General features: G+C 48.3%; 1 protein-coding gene across 3 annotated transcripts in view; it reads left to right on the forward strand.

The window, feature by feature from the left end:
• The first annotated feature begins 849 nt into the window (after positions 1 to 849).
• LOC119952433 overlaps positions 850 to 26,109 on the forward strand; it is a 33,730-nt gene continuing 8,470 nt past the window's right edge. Inside the window, exons 1-5 of one of the 3 annotated variants that reach the window (XM_038776177.1) lie at positions 850 to 1,352; positions 10,314 to 10,382; positions 10,507 to 10,572; positions 18,521 to 18,547; positions 20,542 to 20,598. In XM_038776177.1, the coding sequence (XP_038632105.1) occupies positions 1,067 to 1,352; positions 10,314 to 10,382; positions 10,507 to 10,572; positions 18,521 to 18,547; positions 20,542 to 20,598 (505 nt within the window). In that variant the 5' untranslated portion in view covers positions 850 to 1,066. The remainder of the gene's footprint in view (positions 1,353 to 10,313; positions 10,383 to 10,506; positions 10,573 to 18,520; positions 18,548 to 20,541; positions 20,599 to 26,109) is intronic. The other 2 variants (XM_038776179.1, XM_038776180.1) reach the window with 2 other exon arrangements.

The raw sequence follows: 26,109 nt of genomic DNA on the forward strand, positions 1-26,109 counted from the left end.
GACATAACCAATCAGCAGGCAGAACATATGTGGGTGGTTTCCCGCTATAAAAGGCACGAGACCCTCACACTCTGCCACTAGGGACATCTACAAAGTGAGTCTGGTGTATATATCACGTAACGCCTACAGCACGTGGCTAAGAGCTAGTCTGGTTCAGTCAGACAGAGAGATCACACTTAGATTAGAAGAGAGTCGAACTCACAGAGAACTGAGCTAACTGTGTGACAGGTTTAATAAATCAAATTGAACTAACTTCAGGGTCTGGAGTCTATTTCAGTTATAGCTGCATCCAGTTGCAGCCCATGTTATCTCAGTGTGCTTAATACGACACCTGACTCCCAGGCAGCCTCTCTCCCCCTCCCTAACTCCCAGGCAGCCTCTCTCCCCCTCCCTGACTCCCAGACAGCCTCCGTTCACACCTGCCGATGCCACTAGTGTATAAATCCTGGGACAAACCCAAAGCCAGGTGACATTCAGGCATAGAAGAAAATGGTATAGCTACACTTGCTGACGTGAGACTTCTAGGTCTGTATAGCCTTAATCTAATACATTTCTTTTTCCCAACAATCATGGGGCTGTTTAGCACAGGGCTAAATCGCTGGCTTTCAAAGCAGACCAAGCAGGCCAGCAGCACGGTTCGATTCCCGTACCAGCCTCCCCAAACAGGCGCCGGAATGTGGCGACTAGGGGCTTTTCACAGTAACTTCATTGAAGCCTACTCGTGACAATAAGCGATTTTCATTTCATTTCACGCACTAGGAACTCTGTGACGTCACAAAGAAGCAGGTGACTCTGTGATGTCATAAAGGGACAGGTACGGAGAGTGTCCAGGTGTGAATGAGTCAGGAACATGCACTAGGTGTGGCAAACAGTGCTCTGTAAACAAAACTCATTCACTCATACATAAGACTGCTTTTAAATCATACACTTTAAAATGGATATTTGCTGTGATTGAGATTGAAACTGGCAACAGGGATAAGTAGGTAGGAATAATTTACATAGACATAATCCTGGGGAAACAGGTCTAATGTGACTACATCCATTGGCTCAGAACCACCAGCAGACAATGACTATTTTTAGCATTGGCCATCTACCTTTGCTGTGGCTCGCTATCATTGGATTATCTTCAGTGTCCACCGTGGGGACTTCTTGTTTGAAATGTGAAAAGGAAATTCACTCCACCTTACAGCTCATTGACCACCAGATCCAGACTTATCCACGGGCTAGTCATCATGTGGCACAACTTACCTACATTAATGCTTTCCTCCAAGGGAAGAAAATGCCCCCAGTTTCACAGGACATGTTATTCGCAGAGAACATTCATGAGGGACTGTCCAATTTTACAGAACTATGTGAGTATTTATAGAATGAAGGAATTCCTTTATAATTTTTCAGGGTACATGAATGGATCACAATGTTGTGCCCCTGCTTCAGATTTTAAAGATTAAGGTATATTGAGAAAACACATATATTGGTTTATTTTACAGTAATGATTGTCCTGTCAGTACTATAATGTTAGATTCCTCATTTCATGTCAATGTAGGAAAATATTTGCAATTTTTTTTAGGTCTTGTCCAAATGGTCTATGAAAATACAATCTAAGATTGAGATTTGCCTGCAACACAGAATTGCAGTAAAAATACTGCCAGTACTAATCTGATTCAGTGTTTATGAGGCTGATATTTCTTTTAGTGATGTGAAACAAAATATATATAAATAAATCTTATGCAATAGAATATCGAATGTGGAAAGGTGTGCTTTGATGATACAAAAGCAAAATATGGTGGATGCTGGAAATCTGAAATAAAAATAGAACATGTTTGAAATACTTAGGTCTGGAAGTATCTGTGGAGAGAGAAACAGTTAATATTTTAGGTTGTAGATCTTTCTGCAGAACTGTCTGTTTGATACAGTATTATATATTCTAGAACACTCACCTTGGTCCACATACCCTACTAAGATAAATTTGATTATGTTATTGAAGGATCTCTGTGTCGATTCGGAACCCTGGGTATCCGTTATTCCTTCTCAGTTCCCAAATAACCACGGTCAAGTCTGTGCTTTTTGGCAAAGTCCACTGGAACTTTATTTGTCAGCTGTGCCCACTGGTAAACTTATTTTCTATACAACATTTAGAGAGTTCCGACTAGCCTTGCAGCATGCTAGTGTCAAGTGAGAGTACCTTTAAGAAATAAATGTTTAAGCAATGTACCTTTAAGAAATAGAGCAACTCCTTCCTGGCGGAACGGTAGGGAAATAGGCCGACAGCAGCAGCAACCGGGGGGGGGGGGGGGGGGGGAGGTTTGGATTGGGGGGAGGGAGAACTGTGTACATGGGTCTGTGGGATGTGGCGGGTGCTATCTCTTTCCCTTTTGTTGTTTGGGTGCTCTTTTGTATTTTTTCTTTTTCCTTTTGTTTGAAGTTGCTCTTGAAGTTGGGGGGGGGGGGGTATTGTTCTTGGGGTATTACCGCGGTTGTTTGTTAATAGAGTTAAGATGTTTATATTTTGTAAAAATTTCAATAAAAATTATTTTAAAAAAAAGAAATAGAGCAGCTCATATTACTGAAGTGATATCAGAGGGTGGGGGTAGCTGAGTTGAGCTCACTTCTGCTTTTAGTTTCAGTTTTGAGGAAAAGAGCTTGGGATGTCTGTGTTGGCAGTGAGCTGGATCTGCGGTGATCTCTGTCAGGAAAGACTATCTCTGAATCATTTGGGTGATTTAAACTCATAATAGTAATGTCTTTAACCTGATGTGTTTCTGTTTAAAGGTGTTAAGTCTTTTGGAGGTTTGAAGGAACATTTTGAGGGATTATTTAGTGTTGTATTATTTTCGGGGCTATCTTTGAAGTAAGGGGTGGTAAGTGATCCAATGTTTATTTACAAAGGTTAAGTTGAATTCATGGAAGAAACATTGTTTTGTGTTTAAAAACCCACGTGTCCATAATTGTAATAACATACCTGGAGATCAAGCCGTGTGCTTCAAAAGTAACAATACATGAAAGGGAGACGTTGGTTGAACTGCATGATACATTTTGGGGTTCTGAAAACGCCACTCCCATAATACTAGCCAGATTCATTGTCTTTAGTGTTGAGTTTTCATTCAATTACAGATCGTGGTAATTCTTCAAATCATAATACACGGAATAACATAACTAAGTGATTTAAACAAAAGAACGATGGCGATTAGCAAAAGCAAGCAGCAAAGAAATAGGTTTCAGAAAAATAGTGTGATTCCGCAATTAATTTTTATTAATTGCAGGACAAATATTGTTCCGATTCTTTTTTTAAATTAAAGCATACGCTTTCTCACCTCTTCTATTGCTTGCAGTGATTCATTTGGTGGTAGCCTCCAATACTTTTCTGATCATCAAATAAGATTTTGTGATTGTAACAGCCTTAAACACCCCTGAACTGCGTTTCGGTTCAGTCAACTTCTGGTCAGAAATTTTAATTTCAAGTTGCTAATTAATCAGTTCAACCTCACAACGTACTAATTTAGTTGTTAGTTGTCAGTCAACGAGCATATTCAAGACTGGGATGAATAGATTTTTGGGCCCGAGCAGAATTGTATAAGAATATTTTAAGATGATTTTAATAGTCAGTCTCTCCCACCATCCTTTCAGTTAGCTTTGTGTTATTATAGCAAAATGCGAGAAAGGGGGTAATGTTAATCTAATATCTTCATTTTTTTAAATAAATTTAGAGTACCCAATTTTTTTTTCCAATTAAGGGACAATTTAGCGTGGCCAATCCACCTACTCTGCACATCTTTGTGTTGTGGAGGCGAAACCCACGCAAACACGTGGAGAATGTGCAAACACCACACGGACAGTGACCCAGAGCCGGGATCGGACCTGGGACTTTGGCGCCGTGAGGCAGCAGTGCTAAATCTAATCTCTATATATGTACAACAAACAGTTCCAGTGTTAGCACATACCACAGGAAGATAAGGTACAGTCTACACACTTACCTCAAGTATTAACAGTTTTTAGTACAGAGGCAAAAGCTGAAAAAAACATTGGCTGGATAAACACCTACAAATGTGATGATGTGTTACAGTTCATGCAGGAAATCCAAGTTTCTGTGGAGGCATGCGCGCTTACATGAATTTTGCAACCACAACTGACAAATGACATCTGTCCGTCTTTGAAGATGATGGACTGTACCCAGAGTGTATGTCACTGTACTAATGATTGCCTGCTGTCACTGTAGATGCCAAGTCATGAGTGCCAATCAGCTGGCACAGGTTGATCGTGTTGGCCCAGGGTCGACTGATGCTTTTTCCTTTCTGGCTGGAAGAAATATCAGGACCTTTTTGCAAAGAAGTGGACTGGGTGAAAGACATCAAAGCTAAAGCGAGATCTACCAGCTGTGTTACACTCGAAAGGCAGTGCAGCGCGGCACGGCTGGTAGATGCCGGGAGATCACTCTTCCGGGATCTACACTGTTTGCCACGCTTCGCGTGATCTAATGCTAGACAGTTAGTCTTACACTAATTTGCATTCCCGAGATCTATCCAAGGCATGGGATTTAACTCCCTCACTTTGGAGATCTCGGGCAAATGGCATTCAGTACTGGTCTCCACAAGCAGGGACCAGGCGGAACGGTACTCGGGATCTCACAGAGCATTGGAGGCCCTCAGATGCCCTCTATGCAGAGTGGCACTGCTGGTGCCACCAGGACATCCTGGCAGGGCCAGCCTGGCACTGCCAAGATGTTCAGGAAGCACTGCCAGCTGTGCACTTGGCCTGGGAGTACCCGGCACAGTTGGGAGGGGGCCTGAAGACCCCCTTAAAGGTGAGATGTGTTGGGGAGGGGGGGCGGGGGTTCGTGTGTTACGCCCCGATCTCATCCGCCAAGCTGCGCTCCTCAGAGCAGAAAACAGAACTAAGTGTGGCCTCAGCCGCACATTCCCCACTGTACCCCAACCTACCCAAATGGCCATTCTATAGCATGGTGTTTCTCAATGGTCTGAGCACTGGAAAAAACCTGGCTAATTGCACAGGTTACGGTACTCTTTCAGTAGATTATGTGTAGATTCAGTAGATTTTCCCCCAAAACCTTATGGCAACCTGGGTTTGGGTTAGTTTTTTAGTGGTAGACCAATGCCCTATGCCCTGCATCAGAATATTCAAACTTAAGATATCTAACTGGTTCAGTTCTCCGTGTTTGCAGTATGCATAGTCCTCATTCTCAAACTGGATTGTTCAATAAGAACTTGTGGGGCCTACAAACTACCATAAACCAGCTGGATAGGTACCCGATCCCATGGATTGAAGACCCCCATATCAAGTTGGTGGGTGGGTGGAGGTCTCACCGATTCAAAGTTGGATCTCAGCCATGCATACCTTCAATTAGAATTAGATGAAGAATCCTGGGCATTTTCCACAATAAACACCCTCAAGGACATCTTTCCTTTCATTCGGCATCGCCTCAGCCTGCGTGATTCTCCAGCGTACGATGGAAAATATTCTCCATGGAATTCACAAGGTAATGGTCTACCTTAACGATGTGTTAGTCATCTCCGAAGAACACATGTCTAGCCTAGAGGAAATGTTAAAGAGGCTTCTGGATGTAGAAAAATGTACTTTCCACATCTCAGAAGTGACATAGCTAGGGTTTTGTGTTGGTGCAACAGGTTTACATCCCCTGAAGGAGAAGGTCAAGGCTATACATGAAGTCCCAGCACCCAGAAACGTCAGTGAGCTCAAATCCTTCCTTGGTATGGTAACTTATTATTGACGATTCACTTCAAAGTTATCCACAACATTGGCATAGTTACACAACTATTAAAGATGATGTGGAGATGCCGATGTTGGACTGGGTGAGCACAGAATCATAGAATCATAGAATTTACAGTGCAGAAGGAGGCCATTCGGCCCATCAAGTCTGTACCGACCCTTACAAAGAGCACTCTACTGAAGCCCACGTATCTACCCTATCCCTGTAACCCAATAACCCCCACATAACATTTTTTGGACACTAAGGGCAATTTAGCATGGCCAATCCACCTAACTCGCACATCTTTGGACTGTGGGAGGAAACCGGAGCACCTGGAGGAAACCCACTCAGACACGGGGAGAACGTGCAGACTCCGCATAGACAGTGATCCAGCCGGGAATCGAATCTGCGACCCTGGTGCTGTGAAGCAACTGTGCTAACCACTATGCTACCGTGCTGCCCAGGGTTCACCTGAGGAAGAAGCAGTGCTCCGAAAGCTAGTCATTTGAAACTAACCTGTTGGACTTTAACCTGGTGTTGTAAGACTTCTTACCGAACTATTAAAGAGGCCTCAGTGACGGCAATGGATGGAGCCCCAAGAGGAAGCTTTTTGAGTGGTGGAGTAAGCCTTGCAGTCCTTGAACCTCTTGGTTCACTTCAACCCTGTGAAACTGATTGTGCTCACATGTGATGCCTCCCCTTATGGTATAGAGGCAGTATTATCCCACAAGATGGGAGATGGTGCTGAGCACCCTATCAGCTTTGCCTCGAGGACACTTTCAGAAGAGGAACGGAACTATGCACAGATCGAGAAGGAGGGCTGAGCAGTCATATATGGTGTGAAGAAATTCTACCAATATGCATCTGAACAGCGATTTTACATAGTCACCAACCATAAGCCATTACTGGGGCTTTTAAGAGAAGACAAGCTTATACTGACCATAGCCTCGGCTAGGTTGCAATGTTGGGCCTTGTTGCTGGGAGCCTACAATAATGCTTTCCAGCACTGCTCCAGCACAAATATTGCTAATGCATTGAGCTGACACCCCCTGTAGAACAGTATCCCGTCTCCACCAATCCGCCAGGGGATCCTATTGGCTTTGAACTTCCTAAACACCCTGCCAGTGTCGGCTGGACATATTTGTAATTGGACCCAGAGAGACCCCATACTATCAAAAGTAAAGAGAATGATACAGACTGGATTCTGAACAATTAAGGCCTATTTTACCTGTCAGGCTAAGTTGACCTGTGAGGATGATGTGATCTTATGGGGATCACGAACAGTCGTTCCACCTCCAGCCAGGTACCCTCTTAGAGGAGTTGCATAGTACCCACCCAGGGCAGACAAAGATTAAGCACGCAGCTACGGTTGAAAAATGAAATGAAAATCGCTTATTGTCACAAGTAGGCTTCAATGAAGTTACTGTGAAAAGCCCCTAGTCGCCACATTCCGGCGCCTGTCCGGGGAGGCTGGTACGGAATCGAACCGTGCTGCTGGCCTGCTTGGTCTGCTTTAAAAGCCAGCGATTTAGCCCAGTGAGCTAAACCAGCCCCAGCTAAAACAGCCGTAGATAAAACCATTGGTACAAGCTTGCCATCCTTGTCAAACACATCAGTCCCTGCCTCCGCCAGCCACTTGGGAATGGCCAGGTCACCCGTGTACCCTGGTCCACATGGACCACGCAGGCCCTTTGATGGGCAAGATGTTTTTAGTTCTGGTGGATGGCTATCTATACATGAGGTGGCGACCATGACCTGAGCGGCCATGGTGGATGCTTTGCACTAAGTGTTCATTATTCATGGACTTCCAGAGTCTATCGAGTCGGAGAATGACACCCCTTTTACAGTTGATGGCTTCCAGGTTTTCATCCAAGCCAATGCCATATGACACATAAGAACGTCCCCGTACCACCCAGCTTTGGCTGAGAGGGCCATTCAGATCTTCAAGAGTGCAATGCGGAAAAAGTCTGACATACCACTACACCAATGATTAGCCAATGTTTGATTGTCATATAACTCAACCCCCACCACCACCATGGGGTCACCCTGCTGAGCTGCACATGGGCCGTTGCCTCAGAACCCGGTTGAATCTCATATTTCTTCATTAGGCGGAGAGGGTTGAGGCACGTCCAGCGTCCCAGAGAGGTCAACCGGGCTATGCAGAGGAGCAACAGGTCGTTCTAGGTCAGGAAGCCGGTTTTGGTTCATAACTTTGCGTCGGAGCCACCTTGGCTAGCAGGACAGATTGTGACCCAGTCGGGGCCTGTGTCGTAGCTTTGACAAAGGGTCACCTAGACTCGAAACGTTAGCTCGTTTCTCTCCCTACAGATGCTGCCAGACCTGCTGAGATTTTCTCGCATTTTCTCTTTGGTTTTAGATTCCAGCATCCGCAGTAATTTGCTTTTATCCTATGTTGTATGTTGTGTTATGCTTCTTCATGTAGCATAAGCTGCTTCCTTGATGTATACTCTGACAAAGGAAGGTTCAGACTTGGAGATAGGTTTAACACATTTATTGAACAGTTAACAATTCTCCTACTTGAGTTCGACTCGCCTGCTGATCTTGCTATAGTAACTCAATCAAACTAACCAGCCTGCTCTAAGCCATGTGGTGGGTGTGATGCTCTGATCTGCCCCTGTCTTTCTGAGTGTCGCCTGTGGAAAAGAGAAAGAGCATGTGTGCCCTGTCCTTTAATATGGGTCGCCCCCTTGTGGTAGTGTCACCTCTGGGTGTGTCTTGACTGCCCATTGGTCGTGTCCTATCTTACTGACCTATTGGTTGAATGTCTGGGTGTCATGATGTCTCTGGTGCTCCCTCTAGTGTTTATTTAGTCTTAGTGTATTTTCATTAACCCCTTGTGTTTTTACAGTGATGCATATCACCACATCGTACATGATCAATGTAAATGGAAGGACTGCTGAAAAGCACATCAGCCACTTGAGGAGTCAGGGGCTGATGACCCTCAATTTGGATTCAACAAGTTCCCTCAGTTGTTATATACACTCCTGTAATTGTTTCTGACCAAAGGGAGTTAAGGACTCCTGAATCCACTCAGCCAGCTGTACCTGTGGAAGCCGGCAAAGCCAGTTCTCCTGTCATTAAGGTAGTGCCTCCTGAAGTGTCACCAGCTGAAAACTTGACTATCTTGAAGGATGCTGAACTTGTGGGCAGAGGTCTGGGAGGACGTTGAGGCCTCTGGACCAATTGACTTTTTTGACATTTTCTATCCACTGTTGTCTTTCGTTTTATTTGTAAATGTTGTACATAGATTGGGTGACCAGTTTAGCTCACTTGGCTAGATAGCTGGCTCATGACGTAGAGTAAGGCCAACAGTGCGGGTTCAGTTCCTGTGCCAGCTGAAGTTATTAATGAAGGCCTACTTTCTTAATCCTGCCCCTCGCCTGAGGTGTGGTGATCCTCAAGTTAAATCACCACCAGTCAGCTCTCCCCCTGAAAGGGGAAAGCAGCCGATTGTCATCTATGACGACTTTACCCTACCTTTAAAATGCTGCACATAGTTTTTTTGTGGAGTGTGTTATAAGGCACTTAAGGGGGAATGATGTGGTTGCTCAATGGGCCACATGACAAATGACAAATCACTTATTGTCACAAGTAGGCTTCAATGAAGTTACTGTGAAAAGCCCCTAGTCGCCACATTCCAGCACCTGTTCGGGGAGGCTGGTACGGGAATTGAACCGTGCTGCTGGCCTGCCTTGGTCTGCTTTAGTGTGCTAAACCAGCCTTGCGGGAGTGCGCGAGCCCCAGCCAATAGGGAGTTTGCACAGAGCCCTGGGAACAGGATTCCAGCAGTATGGACCCTGGAGCCGAAGTGACCAGACCTGTTATTTTGAGTTTGGTAACTGTAATTTACCTGCCTTTCCCATTCATCAATAAACCCCTTGTTAACTGCTGGAAGCCTCCAGTATTTGTTTTGAGCCACCACTCAGTATGGTGGAGGATTCAGGCCCAGAGAGTGACTGTTCGAAGGCTGTCAGCCACCCAGTGTCGGGAGCGGAGGGTGCTCATGAGGCTGTCTGCAGGAGGGGGGCAGGGCTCACTCGTGCTTGACACCGTGTTGCCCCTCACACCCCTCTGGGTGATTGGTTAATTGAACGTTCTTTTGTTATTCTGCCTCCAAAGATAGTTCAGGCAGTGCCCTCCTTTCCCCTCCCTCCCCACCACCATCCCTTCCTTTCCCTTCTGTTGATACAGAGGCGATAGTATCTGGTGTCTCCAGCCCAAAGTTTAGTGCACGTAACATTTGTTCTTTAGTATAAATGTGTTGTGAACTGTTTTAATAATGAGACTACACTACACCCCTCCGCTACTGAGGGGAGGGTACCCTGTTTCTCCAACACAAAATTAATGTTTCTACAGTTTGGCCTTGTATATTATTTTTACTGTTTTAATAAAAAGATATGCTTGGTCTGAGTACCAAATTCAAAGTCAAATGGTAGTCAAATGTTTCCCATTGCTATTAATTGTACTCCACAGCTCATTCTATAGTCAAAAGTCATTGTAATCTGTTTAACTATTTGCCCCTGTGCTTGTTGATTAGATCCTTATTTCTCTCTACTTTCTTTTGTCCCAGCTGAAAATGTTCTTTCTTCCATAAGAAATGAAATACATAATTTTCTGAGAAATAATTTTAAGAATAAAAGTAAGTTCTTAGTTTTGCATTTCTACTTTTTACAAAAATGTAAAATTGATAACACATTTTTAAACATCTTTTAGCTGTTAATTTGTGGAGTCTTCATTTTCATTTTGGGAATTTTCGCCTGCAGAGACAACCACCTTCACAGCTGTGGTGAGGCGCTATGCACAGCTCACTCAGACGTCTGCTACACCAGGTCTGTTCTTGTTCAGAGCCTTTTGATTTATCGGAAGTAGCTGAAGCCTTGTAAAGTGTAAAATGAGTTTTTTTTGGGACAGTGTAATGATGTTTAGGATTAGAGCAGAAACAATCGGAGCCATGGAGCGAAGAGATGCCCTTGCAATGGAAGTGGGAGTATTAAGTGTCTTTCTGCTGCTGACTGACTGAGGTTCCAGTCGACAGTGTTTTAGGAGTGGCTCATCTGCCTGGCAGACTACACATTAAGTATAATTTATCAGGAGAACAATCTGTATAAAGAAGTTGCACGACTTGGCTTGGCACTTTGATGCCCACACACAGAGCTAACATGCTTAATCCAAGCCGACTCTGCTCCCTTAACATATGTAGAAACCACTCCAAACATCCGAACCCAATGTGGTGACTGTATAATGCTTAATTCACACTATGTATCATTGTGTCCCTGTGGGCTCCGTCTGTGAGCCGTTGCACGGCTCTGCCCACAGGGGGAGATGAGGAGCTTGTACAGGGTCCACCCTTGGCTCCGCCCATGGCTCTGCCCATGGCCCCTCCCACTACTGGAAGTATAAAGTGCTGCGGTCCTGTGAGTCTGCCCTCAGTTCTTCTGGTCACAGGCAGCCTCAGTTGTACGTCTATTAAAGCCACAGTTTACTTCCTCTCGTGTCTCGAGTGAATTGATGGTCACATCAATTTAATAGACTTAAAAAAAACCACCATGGAATCATCCCTCAAACCTGATCGACTAGAACTCGACCTGCAGGCCGCAGAAGCGAACAAAATCTTTCTACACTGGCTTCGGTGCTTCAAGGCCTACCTGGCTGCGTCGACTACCTCCACTACTACTGAAGAGCAGAAACTCAGTCTCCTACACGCACGGGTGAGCCATCGCATCTCTACGCAACTCGATAGTACCGACTCGTACACCGAAGCCCCTGCTATACTCGTCCGTCTATACATGCGGCCTGTAAATGAAGTTTACGCACGGCATATTTTCACTACCCGCCGCCAGCACCCCGCAGTGTCGCTAGAGGACTACCTGCGCGATCTAAAAGCTCTTGCACGGGAATGTAACTTTCAGGCTGTAACTGCCTCCCAGCATATGGAACTCGCTGTCTGTGATGTGTATGTTACAGGGGTCCGGTCTAACTACATGCGCCATGTCTCCTCGAAAAAGGGGCCCAGAACTTGGAGGACACTGTAACGCCAGCAACCTCGCTGGAGGTCGCGTTTCAAAGTTTGAACTCGTTCCCCGCTGACCACGCGACCCCATAGTGGACCCCCGACGAGAGACTGCCCTAGGCCTGCGACACGCGGCAACCCGCCCACTATGGAGCGCCATCATGCCATTTCTGCGGTCAGCCCCAACACCCACAGCAGACTGTCCGGCCCGCAACGCGACCTGCAGCAGCTGCGGTCGAAAAGGACATTTTGCTCAGGTATGCTTGTCTAAATCTAAACCCTCTAACTCTCCCGCTATCCAGAGCAATCGCTCTGCCAACTCACAGGCTCACAGACCCCGCAATGTTGCAGAGTGTCTGCCTACTCCGCCCGACATGAGCGACTCATGGGGGCCGCCATCTTGGCAATCCTCCCCCACGCGGCCGGCCATGTGCGAGTCATGGGGGCCGCCATCTTGGGCGCCATCTTCCTCGCCGCCCGCCACGTGCGATCCATGGGGGCGGCCATCTTGGGCGCCATCTTCCTCATCGCCCGCCACATGCGATCAACGGGGGCCACCATCTTGGCCATCACCCGATGTTCATCTCGACGACTACGACATCCGCGGACAGTCATCACGGGGCCACTCCAGCACTGCTGATCAAGCCACCGACTACCCGCAACTCAACGCAGTCACTTTGGACCAGTCGCAGCCAAAGCACCTCAGAATCTCAATGATGTCCGTTCAGGTCAACGGATACAGGACACCGTGCCTCTTCGACTCCGGGAGCACTGAGAGCTTCTTTCATCCAGACCTGGTATGACGCTGTTCGCTCCCTATCTTCCCAGCACAGCAAACTATCTCCCTCGCCTCGGGATCGCACTCGGTTCAAATACAAGGGTGCACGTTGCGACATTAACAATACAGGGCACCAGCTACTCTAACCTCTGCGCCCCCCTCCTACTCGGGCTCGATTTTCAATGCAATCTTAGAAGCCTCACACTCAGCTTCGGTGGACCCCTACCCCCTCTCACTACATGCAGCTTAGAGACTCTAAAAATCGACCCCCCTCCACTCTTCGCTAATCTCACTGCTAACTGCAAACCCATAGCCACTCGCAGCAGGCGGTATAGCCTACAGGACAGGGTATTTATCAGAGCCGAAGTCCAGCGGCTCCTACATGAGGGAGTCATAGAGGCCAGTTAATAGCCCCTGGAGAGCTCAGGTGGTGGTCGTCAAGACCGGGGAAAAGTTCCGGATGGTGGTTGATTACAGCCAAACCATTAACCGGTTCACGCACCTCAATGCGTACCCCCTCCCCCGAATTGCAGACATGGTCAATCAGATCGCCTAGTACCGCATCCTCTCCATGGTAGATCTGAAGTCTGCATACCACCAGCTCCCAATCCGCCCAGAGGACTGCCACTACACGGCATTCGAGGCAGACGGCCGCCTCTTCCATTTCCTCTGGGTTCCGTTTGGCATCACAAATGGGGTCTCGGTGTTCCAACGAGCAATGGACCGAATGGTGGACCAGTATGGGCTGCGGGCCACGTTTCCGTACCTGGATAACGTCACCATCTGCGGCCATGACCAGCAGGACCACGACGCTAACCTCCACCGATTTCTCCAAACCGCCCAGAAACTCAATCTCACATACAATAAGGAAAAATGCGTTTTCCGCACAACCAGACTAGCCATCCTCGGCTATGTCATGGAAAACGGGGTCCTGGGGCCTGACCCGGACCGTATGAGCCACCTCTTACAACTCCCTCTCCCTCATTGTTCTAGGGCCCTCAAGAGGTGCCTTGGATTTTTCTCCTATTACGCCCAGTGGGTCCCCCAGTATGCGGAAAAAGCCCGCACACTCTTCCCACTGTCAACCGAGGCCCGCCAGGCCTTCAACTGCATCAAGGAAGGCATCGCCAAAGCCGCCATGCGGGCGGTGGATGAATCCATTCCATTTCAGGTGGAGAGCGACGCCTCAGATGTCGCTCTCGCTGCCACTCTGAACTAGGCAGGGAGACCAGTAGCTTTCTTCTCCCAAACCCTCTCCGCTTCAGAACTTCGACACTCCTCAGTCGAAAAAGGAGCTCAAGCCATTGTGGAAGCCGTACGGCACTGGAGGCACTACCTCGCAGGTAGGAGGTTCACCCTCATCACCGACCAGAGATCGGTTGCCTTCATGTTCGACAACTCGCAACGGGGCAAAATAAAAAAACGGTAAAATCTTGAGGTGGAGGATCGAACTCTCCACCTATAATTATGATGTCATATATCGGCCGGGGAAGCTCAACGAGCCCCCAGATGCCCTGTCCCGCGGCACATGCGCCAGCGCGCAAGATGACCGATTACAAGCTATCCACAATGACCTCTGCCACCCGGGGGTCACCCGGCTTGCCCACTACATCAAAGCCCGAAATCTGCCTTTCTCCACCGAGGAGGTAAAAGCCATCACCAGGGATTGCCCGATCTGCGCGGAGTGCAAACCGCATTTCAATAGGCCAGACAAGGCCCACCTGGTAAAGGCTTCCCGGCCCTTTGAATGCCTGAGTATCGATTTCAAAGGGCCCCTCCCCTCGACCAATCGAAATGTGTACTTCCTCAACGTCATAGACAAATTCTCCCGTTTTCCTTTTGCTATTCCATGCCCCGATATGACCTCCCATACAGTCATCAGAGCCCTGCACAGTGTCTTAACCCTGTTCGGCTTCCCCAGCTACGTCCATAGCGACAGGGTTTCGTCCTTCATGAGCGACGAGCTGCGTTAGTACCTGCCTCGAGCAGGACTACCAGCTATAACCCCAGGGGAAACGGGTAGGTGGAGAGGGAGAACGCGACGGTCTGGAAAACCGTCCTACTGACACTACGGTCCAGGGATCTCCCGACCTCCCACTGGCAGGAGGTCCTCCCCAACGTGCTCCATGCAATTAGGTCCCTCCTGTGTACGGCTACTAATCAGACCCCTCACGAGTGATTATTTGTTTTCCCCAGGGACACTACCACGGGGGCTTCGCTCCCATCTTGGTTGAGGACACCGGGCCCGGTTCTCCTCCGGAAGCACTTCCGGACACATAAAACGGACCCACTAATAGAGAGGGTGCTACTGCTACATTACGCCTTTATAGAACACCCCGACGGCCGTCAGGACACCGTTTCCCTCCGGGACCTAGCGCCTGCAGGATCCACCACCACCACCACCGCCGAGGTACCCCTCGCACTACACCCCACCCGACCCCCCACGCCCTGTGCCCCCACACTACAGGTTTCCTGCGCCCCCCCTTCGCCTGTCGCACCGGTCAGGAAGGAAGCTCTGAACGAACCACCCCTGGAGTCCACCCTCAGATCCACACCGCCCGTCAGCACACAGCCATCCGAAGGGGCTGCAACCCCAGTGCTCCGCCGATCCCAGCGGACGACTTGGCCACCGGACCGGCTCAATCTTTAGACCCGTCACCCCCGCCGGACTTGTTTTTTTTTACAGGGGGTGAATGTGGTGAATGTATAATGCTTAATTCACACTATGTATCACTGTGTCCCTGTGGGCTCCATCTGTGAGCTGTTGCACGGCTCTGCCCACAGGGGGGAGTTGAGGAGCTTGTACAGGGCTCCACCCCTGGCTCCGCCCATGGCTCCGCCCATGGCCCCTCCCACTACCGGAAGTATAAAGTGCTGCGGTCTTGTGAATCTGCCCTCAGTTCTTCTGGTCGCAGGCAGGGTCAGTTGTAAGTCTATTAAAGCCACAGTTTACTTTCTCTCGTGTCTCAAATGAATTGATGGTCACATCCCCCAACCAAAACATCCCTCCATCCTAACCTAACAAGATACTATCACTTTCCAAACCTCAGCAGAGGCCACTATCAGGAAGAAGATGTCAAATGGAAGTCAATTCTTTCTGTGTGGAAAATGAGGAAGCATCTTACAATAACACCGAGCACTGATCAGTACTATTTAAAAATACAGGATTGCTCGTTAAGGCAGAGATGAGGGTCGGTTGTGAGTGTCAGAACTCTGGTCCTCAAAAGGCAGTAGGAGCATATTTTTTTAAATTTTAGAGTGCCCAATTTATTTTTTCCAATTAGTGTGGTCAATCCACCTACCCGGCACATCTTTGGGTTGTGGGGGCGAAACCCACGCAAACACGGGGAGAATGTGCAAACTCCACACGGACAGTGATCCAGAGCTGGGATCGAACATGGCACCTCGGCGCCGTGAGGCAACAGGGCTACCCACTGCGCTGCCCTATCTTTGAATATTTTTAAGGCAGAGCTCGATGGATTCTTGATTAACAAGGGGATGAAAGGCTATTGGTAGGCAAAATGTGGGTTTGAAATCACAAGCAGATGAGCCATGATTTTATTGACTAGAGGAGCTGGTTTGATGGGCCGAGTGGCCTACTGCTGCTCCTAATGCGTATGTTTATCCTTCCCAGACTTTTAATATCTTAGACATGGTCGGCGGAATCATCTCAGAAATCAGCAAAGTCTGATTTCGGGAGGGAAAGCAGGGTTTAGTCCGCTATCAGCAATGCGGCCTATTCCACCATATAGTGCGGCACTTGGTGAAACAGTTTGCAAGTACAGGTTCCATGCTGTATCACTGGGGAGCTGCCTCCGATTCGGCTGCCCGCCATCACTTCAGCGCTTCAATGATCTGGACACCATGTTTAAAGGCTGCCCCTGTACCCAGCTGACACACTTCAGAGTCCGCAGGGAAGTCATGGCTGCCAAACCCAGGAAACATTCAGCATCCAACTTTACCATCGCCTCGCTCGAGTGCCCGCTGGACGCAATGGAGGCCCACCATAATGCATTGTTCGCACGCTCAGGCTGCAACCAAGGTGACAAGTCCTGCATGGGAGGCATTGGCAGTGGTAATCAGTGCTACCAGTGCTAGTGAAGGGGGGCTGGTTTAGCTCAGTTGGCTGAACAGCTGGTTAGTGCTACAGAGCGAGGCCTACAGCGCAGCTTCAATTCCAGTACTGGCTGAGGCTATTCATGAAGACCCGCCTTCTCAGCCTCGCCCCTCACCTCAGATTAAATCACCACCAGTCAGCTCTTCTGGGGAAAAACAACGTATGGTCAGGCAAGTGAGATGGTCGGTGTCACATGAATGAGGTACTGGGCAAAAATCTCTATTTGGGAGACTGCATTCTCCCACCGGAGCTGAATTGCACCTGATTTGCGCTCCCACTGTGAGCGCAGATCAAAAGCGATTCCCAATCCTCAGTCATGCAAATTTTTTAAAAATCTAAATTTAGCCTACCCAATTATTTTTTTTCCAATAAGGGGCAATTTAGCTTGGCCAATCCACCTACCCTGCACATCTTTTTGGGTTATGGTGGTGAAACCCACGCAAACACGGAGAAAATGTGCAAACTCCACACGGACAGTGACCTGGGGCTGGCATCGAACCCGGGTCCTCGGCGGTGTGAGGATTAGTCATGCAAATTCATGCATTGCGAGGGATTCCCCGGTTAAATGCTGCCAATTTCCAGCTGATCACTTCAAAATCACTCAAGCATGAAGGGAGGTGATTGGAAAGCACTCTGATTGAAGTGGTTAATGTTTATAAACATTGCGGTTAGGGCACTTCAGAGGTACTCAACCATCAGAGCTACACAACCGCGAGGCGGCATGGTGGCGCAGTGGTTAGCACTGCTGCAGCCACATTTAAGCACTCCACTCCCCACACATACTCATTCGAGCCAACAAGATGGCAACCCGAAGACCGGCACCCTGGTTTACAGATGCGGAGCTCAAGACCCTGCAGGACATGACGGAGGAGAAGTGTCTCCCCCCACCCCCACACACACAGGAGAAGGTGGCACACAGCTGCAGGGAGAGAGAGAAGATTGAAGGGTGCCTGCTGGACTTGTGACCCCTCACATCTCTTGTGAATGGTCTCCAGATGGTGCTCAAGCTTATCTGCCTTTAATGCTTTCACTGGCAGCACTTGTAGGCAAATGAGGCATTTCAGTCTTCTGATTTGATTGAAATACCCGTGAACGGTATTAAAAGAAAGCATTGTCATAATTATAAACATGCCTTCTAGCTTTTTGTTTCTCATTTGCAGAAGAGTCCGAAAGTTTGCTTGCTGGAGGTGCAAACTCTGCTAAAATAAATTGTCTAAGGCGTGACCTGGAAGGAATTACTCAATTGTCGTCAGCCTGTTCAGTTGCCGATCAAAGAAGCACCATGCCAATGAGTGTTTGGGGAATTTCTGTGCGCAGAGGCTACTTCCTGGCCTCACCCTCTCATCACTAACCTCCAAGTGCAGTATGCCCTCCTTTCCCCACTAACTGTTCCTCCAATCAGCATTCCCGTTGGGGCTGCCTCTGGTCACATCCCTCCAGTGAAGCGGGAAAAAAGCAATTGTGTGTGTGCATCATGGGACCTCAGAGCCAGTCCCAGGACGTAGCCTCCACTCCATAGGCACCATTGCAGTCTCAGACATTGTGACCCCAAAGCTTTGTCCCACAATCCCATTGAGGGTCCCACTGGGTCCCACTGGCCTTGCCCTATAGCACCAACATAGGCCCTGAGTAAGATTACTGGGCACTTTCTCAAACAGGCTATGGGTTACAGAACAGGAAAATTTAGAAGAGAAAAAAAACAAAACTCACAAAGATATTGTACTAACTTTAATATAATTACCAAAAATCACTGTGGCAATACATTATCATTATAATGCTCCATTATAAGCATAGTGTAACATATGCTATATAAATATGAGTAATACTAAAATGTTCTTGCAATTCTCCACTACAGTATATTTTCTTCTTTAGGTCAACTGTATAACTGTGCAAATAATAGTAAGTAATCAAAATATGTTAATTCGTGACTATCTAAATCACTATTATTACCGAAACCTAACCATATCCCAATCTAACCAATGTAATGTCATCTAACCAAAAACTTAAGCCTGACATTCAAGCAAACAAATCTACCAACTCTTTCTAGTTATCCTAACTACACAATGTTTTCCTTACACAAGGAACACTTTACAAATAAGTTGTATAGCATCAGAACCTTCTTTCATAGAACATAGAACATAGAACAGTACAGCACAGAACAGGCCCTTCGGCCCTCGATGTTGTGCCGAGCAATGATCACCCTACTGAAGCCTAACGTATCCAACCTATACCCGTAACCCAACAACCCCCCCCTTAACCTTACTTTTTAGGACACTACGGCAATTTAGCATGGCCAATCCACCTAACCCACACATCTTTGGACTGTGGGAGGAAACCGGAGCACCCGGAGGAAACCCACGCACACACGGGGAGGACGTGCAGACTCCGCACAGACAGTGACCCAGCCAGGAATCGAACCTGGGACCCTGGAGCTTTCATTCTAACCTATCCAGCCTCACTTTAGCCATGCTTACCTAACTAAAACCTTTCCTTATCATAACCCGGGGGCGAGTTGCTCTCCCGCCAGAGCTGAATGATTCCAGTGATTCCCAATCCTTGCATGGCAAGGATTGAGAGAGATAAAGATTCCCTAGAAAATCGAGCTATCAGGCCACCACTTTTTTTTATTATTTCATTTTTTTATTTAGAGTACCCAATTCATTTTTTTCCAATTTAGTGTGGCCAATTCACCTATCCTACACATCTTTGGGTTGTGGGGGCGAAACCCACGCAAACACGGGGAGAATGTGCAAACTCCACACGGACAGTGACCCAGAGCCGGGGTCGAACCTGGGACCTCGGCGCCGTGAGGTAGCAGGGCTAACCCACTGCGCCACCATGCTGCCCTCAGGCCACCATTTTAAGCGGACAGCCTGATAGCGAGGTCCCGCGGCTGGCCACCCCTCCCCCAACTGCATTGCAATTCAGTCCCCCGCACCTGGCGGTACAATTCAGCCTTGGGTTACTTCTGGGGACGGGGGCTTTATTTGGGGGTTTCTGGGGGGGTCTCTTTATTTAGCGGGTCTTTTTGGGGTGTGGGGGGCAGATCTGGTAGGGGTTGGGTGGTCAGGTCTTGCATTGTGGGGGGTGGGGGGGAGGGGTGGCCCTCAGATGGTCTTTGGGGGCAACTCCATTAAACCCCCTTTGCCCACCGCGAGATCCACTGTGTCAGGGCCATACTTATCAAAAGCAGTAGTGATTTTCGCCCACCTGATTCCCGGCTCAGAGGACTGGAAAATGATGCGCGCCCAGATAATATGGGGTGGGATTCTCCGTCCCGCCAGCCCCATTTTCCAGCGAGGCTTGTCCCAGCTGTTGCGGGATTCTCCATCGCCACAGCCGGCTATTGAGTTTCCGATTGTGGCCACGCCCACGCCACATGGAAACCCGTGAGCGTGAGTGCGCTGTCGGCGAAGCGGAAGATCCCGTCAATGGAAAATCCCGCAGATGATGTCCGGCCCACTAAGTGGATGCAAATGTGTCTCAATGGCCCATTTGCATCCTCTTGCTGGTGCGGGTGCGTACCTCGATCCCACCGCCCGTGGGGGCCGGAGCATTGGAAACGGATTGTCACCCGCCGTTGTTCCCTTTTTTCCACTACCATGATTCTCCACCTCACCGGGAACTCCACGACCAGCGGAGCAAGGTGGAGAATTTCGTTTCGCCCCCCCCCCCCACACACACAGCTAACTGGCCAACCCATTCAGAACGGAAGTAACATCTGGGCAATATTAAATATGCAATTAACAGCAAAAATTACTTGTGCATTTTAATTATTTCTAAAAGCAATAAGTCTTTTTCAAGAAATCTTGTGACAAATCCTATGAGGATTGTTGAATCTTCAAAATGTATGAATGCAGTCATTTCCTAAAGTCTATTTTTCACTTTTACAGTTCGTTTAGTTCACTGCGGTACCTGTCAGACCAGGGATGTGGCCTGTCGATCTGAAAGTAAGTCTGTTCAAAGAAATACTTTAAACACAGCACAAAACTGTTAGTTTAACTGTATCCCCCAAAGCTCTGACCTTTATTTCTACGTGCGGCGATAGTGGCATAGTGGTAACGTCATTGAACTGGTAATTTAGATGTACAGGCTAATCCTCTGGAGAGATGGGTTCCAATCCCAGCACGTTTATTTCCATTACAAAACGCTGGGATTCAAAGCTAGTCTCAGTAATGATGACCATGAAGCTATTTCAATTGTCATAAAAATTTATCTGGACATCATTAATTTCGAGTAGGGAAGGAAATCTGCCATCTTTAACTGGTCTGGCCTACATGTGATTCCAGACCCACAGCAATGTAGTTGACTCATAACTTCCCTCTCAAATGGGCCAGCAGGCCACTCAATTCAAGAGCAATTGGGGATGTTGGCCTTGCCAGCGGCACTCATCCATGCAAGCATAATTTTTTTAAATAATGTTTTATTAATCTCTTCTGTTTGTAAGTTTTCTTACAATCAGTTTCAATACTCCTCACTGGGTGGTGCATTTCTTGACATCAGGACAGTAACATCTTGTAATTCAATTTGTTAGGAAAACAAAGATAGTTTTAAGGGCTATATATTTGTATTGGTAAGCATTAGAAATAAGGTATGTTTTAAGTGGGTTTAATTTAATGTTTCTGTGTAAGGAAGGGTAAACCTAAAGTTAGATTCATGATGGAAAAAGGTGTTTTATGTGTGGAGGTTGGTTCAGTTGCAACTGTGCTTCTGTTGTGCTTAGGGTTACAGTGTGAAAAGTAAATGAGCCTGCAGAAGCATGTGGGCGTTGCTCAGAAACTGGGCCCTTTTCAGGTAGAAAGGCTTTATGAATTTAGTTTTAACTGAATATGTTTGCAGTTGAAGACAGGACAATGGGGAGTAGGCATCTCTCAACTCTGCCAGGAAATAACAAGCTGGACAGGACAACGCAGCTGCAAAAAGGAAGACTTCCCAAAGAAGTAGATACAGTCCTGATAACCAGGGAATTGGGACACAAAGAATGTCTTAGGAAGACTGAAGTTAAGAGAATAGAGACCAATGTATTGTTCAGGGGAATTCAAAGGGAAAGGCAGACAAAGTATTGTTGGTGACAGAGACAGCTGCAGTTATCAGATTAAAGTGGAAAATCAGATTTCGGAGGTAAATCAAAACTTTGATTCCATCTTAATAGAGTCTGAGAATCGATAGTTAAAGCAATTGTGAACAGTTTGCACAACAGTCAAGGCAAAGAAATTCATATGCAATATCGCACACCAGACCTACGGGATGGGAATGCTTGTCTTCCGTCTGCTCCTTGCGGAGTATGAGCTCCCCAGCTAGGGGTGTGGTATCTCAATTCTCAGAGTATATAAGATTGGCCAGTAAGGCACCAACCAAGCAGGAACCCGGAAGGGCTCTACTGGGAAGTGTGTATATCGTTAGTAAATAAAACTTTGTTCTTATTTTTACTTGGTGTGGACTCCCTGTGTTCTTATTAAACTGGCGACGAGAAATAAACTGGTTTGCTGCCGATGCTGGGATCTTACTCAGCAATGGCTTTTGATCGGTGATGATGAAAAAGTGGCGGCCAAAGATCTATTGATGAAAGTGCCTTTACACTGAATATGACCTCCAGACCTTTTTCGATCTGGGCATATTTTCTTTCGGCTGCAGCCAGCGTCCAGGAGTCACAAGAAGAAGACAACCGCCACTTCAGCTTGTTAAACACCGCATCCTGAGCCTTGCCCGAAGTCCATGGTCAGCACTTTTTCAAAAATAAGTGGAGAGGGGGCGAGGATGGTAGACAAATTCGGAATAAAGTGCCCGTAATAATGAACTAATCCAAGAAAAGAGCGAAGTTCCATGGCATCTCTCAGAGTAGGTGCCATTTTGATCGCAGGTACCTTCTTGACGACCGGGTGTAGGCCATCTCAGTCCAACCAATATTCCAAATATACCACTTCTTTTGCGTGCAACGCGGCACAGGTTGAGCCCATATTCAGAAAACCGCATCAATGTCGCTTCGAGGTTCTGCAAATGTTTTGTTCTGTGGCCCCTGTGAATTGCACATCATCCAAGTAACCCCCAATGCACGGCAATCCACGCAGGATGATCTCCATGACACAATGGAAGACTGCGCACGCCAACGAGACTCCAAATGGAAGCCAGGTGTACTCATAGAGTCCCTTGTGCGTATTAATCGTGCCGTACTTTCGTGAGGATGCATCGAGCTCCAGCTGCAGATAAGCGTTGCTCATGTCCAATTCTATGACACAGCTGCCGGCCAGTGTTGCATATAAATCCTCGATGCTTGGGAAAGGGTAACGGTCCTAGCTCAAAGATATGTTTGCTGTCTCTGCAGTTGTGGACTGTCTTATCCAGCTTCATGATGACAACCACCAGCGCTGCCCAATCAGCCAAACGCACAGGCTGAATAATGCCCAAATATTCTAAATGCTGAAGTTCTGTCTCAACCCTCTCCGCTATAGCATAGGGAATAGGGGTGGCACGAAAATATCAGGGTTGGGCTTCCTGGTCTATTTGCATTTTAACCGCGGCCCCATTAATGGTACCCAAACCAGGCTGTAGAACCTCGGGAATTTGCTCAATACCATGCACAAACCACCAGACCCCACTTGGAGGATATGCTGCCAATCCAACTCAACTGCAGCCGGTGTAGTCAATCTTGCTCCAAAAAGCTAGGGCCATTTTCTTGCATAACAGTTAGGGAAGGCGCACTGACTGGAGCCCATAAACCACTGAGTGAGGGTGGACCCCACAATATTTAGTTGTTGCCTGTCTAAGTGGCCAGACAAGCCGTTGTGTCAGCCAGAGACAAGGGGCGCGATCCTCCGCTCCCCACGCCGGGTGGGAGAATCGCGGGAGGGCCCCCCGACTAATTTCACGACCTCCTGGAGCCCCCCACGATTCTCCCACCCCCCGCTCACTGTTTTTCACGGCGACCGGCGATTCTCCGAACCGGATGGGCTGAGCGGCCTGCCGTGCGCAACCATTTCATGACGGCAGCAACCACACCTGGTCGCTTCCATCGTGAAAACGGCGAGAAATGCCCGTTTGGGGCATGTGGTGCGCCTAGAAGGGAATGAGCACCACGACTGTACTCGAGAGGGGACAGGCACCGATCGCCGGTCCGGCGTCTCAAAGCGACGCACTATTTCTCTTCCGCCGCCCCGCAAGATCAAGCCACCATGTCTTGCGGGGCAGCGGAGGGGAAGACGGCCACCGCGCTTGCGCGGGTTTGAGCTGTCAGCCATCGTGACGTCAGCCGCGCATGCGCGGCTGACGTCACATAGGCGCCGCCGTCGCGTCATTCTCGGCTGACGCAAGCGTCAAGGCCTGGCGGGCGAGAATAACGGAGCGCCGCTCCTAGCCTCCCGGATGGGGGTGAATTCGGTGAGGAGCGGGCTCCGAGGCCGTCGTGAAACTCGGCCGAGCTCATGACGGCCTTCACGATTTTTCCCGGGAGCGGAGAATCACGCCCAAAGCATCAAGTCTTTGTTTGATAAGATCTGCACCACGAAGAAACAGCCACTTATGTATCCAGCTCCATTTGGGCAATATGACCATTTACTTGTATCAGAACGCGAATAGAGGCCACATGGTGCTGCCAAACAGTTCAGCTGCATCCCAGTCTCATCCTTGACCTCCTGGGTCATCCAGATGCAATACCCGGCCCTGGGGCTGATGCCTATCTCGACCAGGGCACCTGGAACGCTGGCCTTCCTGCTGCCGGCGCGCAGGCCTCAACCGACCTCCACATCTAGCACACAGGCCGGAAGCTCATTCAGCCGAGTCCGGAGACGTCGCATGTCTTGGCGGCCGGCTCTTCAGCCAGAGGTGCAGTGGCATTCGGTCCAGGCTGTGGGGATACCACATTAGGGGAGATCTGCAGCGCCTGGTTCAAAAGTTAGAAGACTTCACCCAATACCTTTTCTGAGTTTCCATATTATTGATACCGCAGACCAAGCGATCATGGAGCACATCAGACAAAACTCGGCTATCTTCTGCAGCTGAGACACAAACTCGCTGACAGACGCATCGGTGGACGTCTCTGCCATATTTAAGTGATATCTTTGAAAGATTATCAACAGGGTTGGGTTAAAGTGCTGCACCACAAGTGTCTTGAGCTCGTTGAATGTTCGTTCGAATGGATACGCGGGACTCCGGATCATCCTGAACGTTTGCGGTCGACAGCCCAACAACAGAATGACCACCTGCCGCACTTTCTCTGTGATAATGTTGGCTCGAAAGAAATACTGCATTCACTCAGCATATTGGTTCCAGTCTTCATCACCAGCGTCAAATGCATCCATCTGCCCAAACAGAGGCATGGCAAATAAAATAAATCTAAACCTGGGTCCAGAAAATTGGGGAGGTGGCTCAGCTGAGTAGGTCGCAGCATTTACACCTCATCGCCAAGTTTAAAAAGGACACGGGGGTCCACACCGACTAAAAATAAGACCAATGTTTTATTTACAAAGATATATGAATACACTTGCCAATAGAGTCCATTTTGGTTCCTGCTAGGTCGGTGCCTTATTGGCCGACCTTATATACTGGGTATTGAGAAACCCTGCCCCTAGCGGGGGGGCCTCATACTTTGTAGGGAGCATGGGAAAGACAAGCATTCGCACCCCGTAGGTCCTATGCGGAATATTACAAAATACATGGGGCGCCACGGTGGCACAGTGGTTAGTACTGCTGCCTCACAATGCCAGGAACCTGGGTTCAATTCCGACCTCTGTTGACTGTGTGGAGTTTGCAAGTTCTTCCCATGTCTGTTTGGGTTTCCTCCGGCTGCTCCGATTCCCTCCAACAGTCCAAAGATGTGCAGGTTAGGTGCATTAGCCATACTAAATTTCCACTTAGTGTCCGAGGATGTGCAGGTTTTGAAGGGATAGGGTGGCGGGGGGTTCGGCTGAGGTAGGGTGCTCTTTCAGTGGGTCGGTGCAGACCCGATGGGCCAAATGGCCTCCTTCGGCCCTGTAGCGATTCTATGAATCGCCTTTCTTTGTGTTAGATACGACTCTAGCCAGTGAAGACCATGGCTTGCCTTGTGAAAAGTTACCTTGGGCGGGATTTTCTGTCACCCAATGCCAGAATTGCGAGCAGGTGGAGAATACGGTATCAGCCGAAAATCGAGGTTGGCATCGGGCGCCCAATGGAATGCCAATGCTCCTGCACCTCAATAGCACTGTGAATGTGGTCCATGGTGTGCGTCGGCACAGGAATGCAAAACGTGCCACAACGTGCATTACCATCTGATTAACCCGGGACTATCCAGCCTCCTGCGATGCTCCGCCCCTGCCAGGCGGAAGTGACGAGGTCAAGATTCATTTGTGGTATTTGAAATCAGGAAACAGGTGCCATGGCTGCTAAGGGGGAGAGAGAGAGGAGGAGGTAGGTAAAGTTCCCAAAAACGCAACGGTGGGCTGGCAGTTATGCCACTGGCTGGGGAGCATCGACCAGGGCCGGGGGGA

The sequence above is a fragment of the Scyliorhinus canicula genome, chromosome 17 (assembly GCF_902713615.1).
Source record: "Scyliorhinus canicula chromosome 17, sScyCan1.1, whole genome shotgun sequence".
Classification (NCBI taxonomy): domain Eukaryota; kingdom Metazoa; phylum Chordata; class Chondrichthyes; order Carcharhiniformes; family Scyliorhinidae; genus Scyliorhinus; species Scyliorhinus canicula.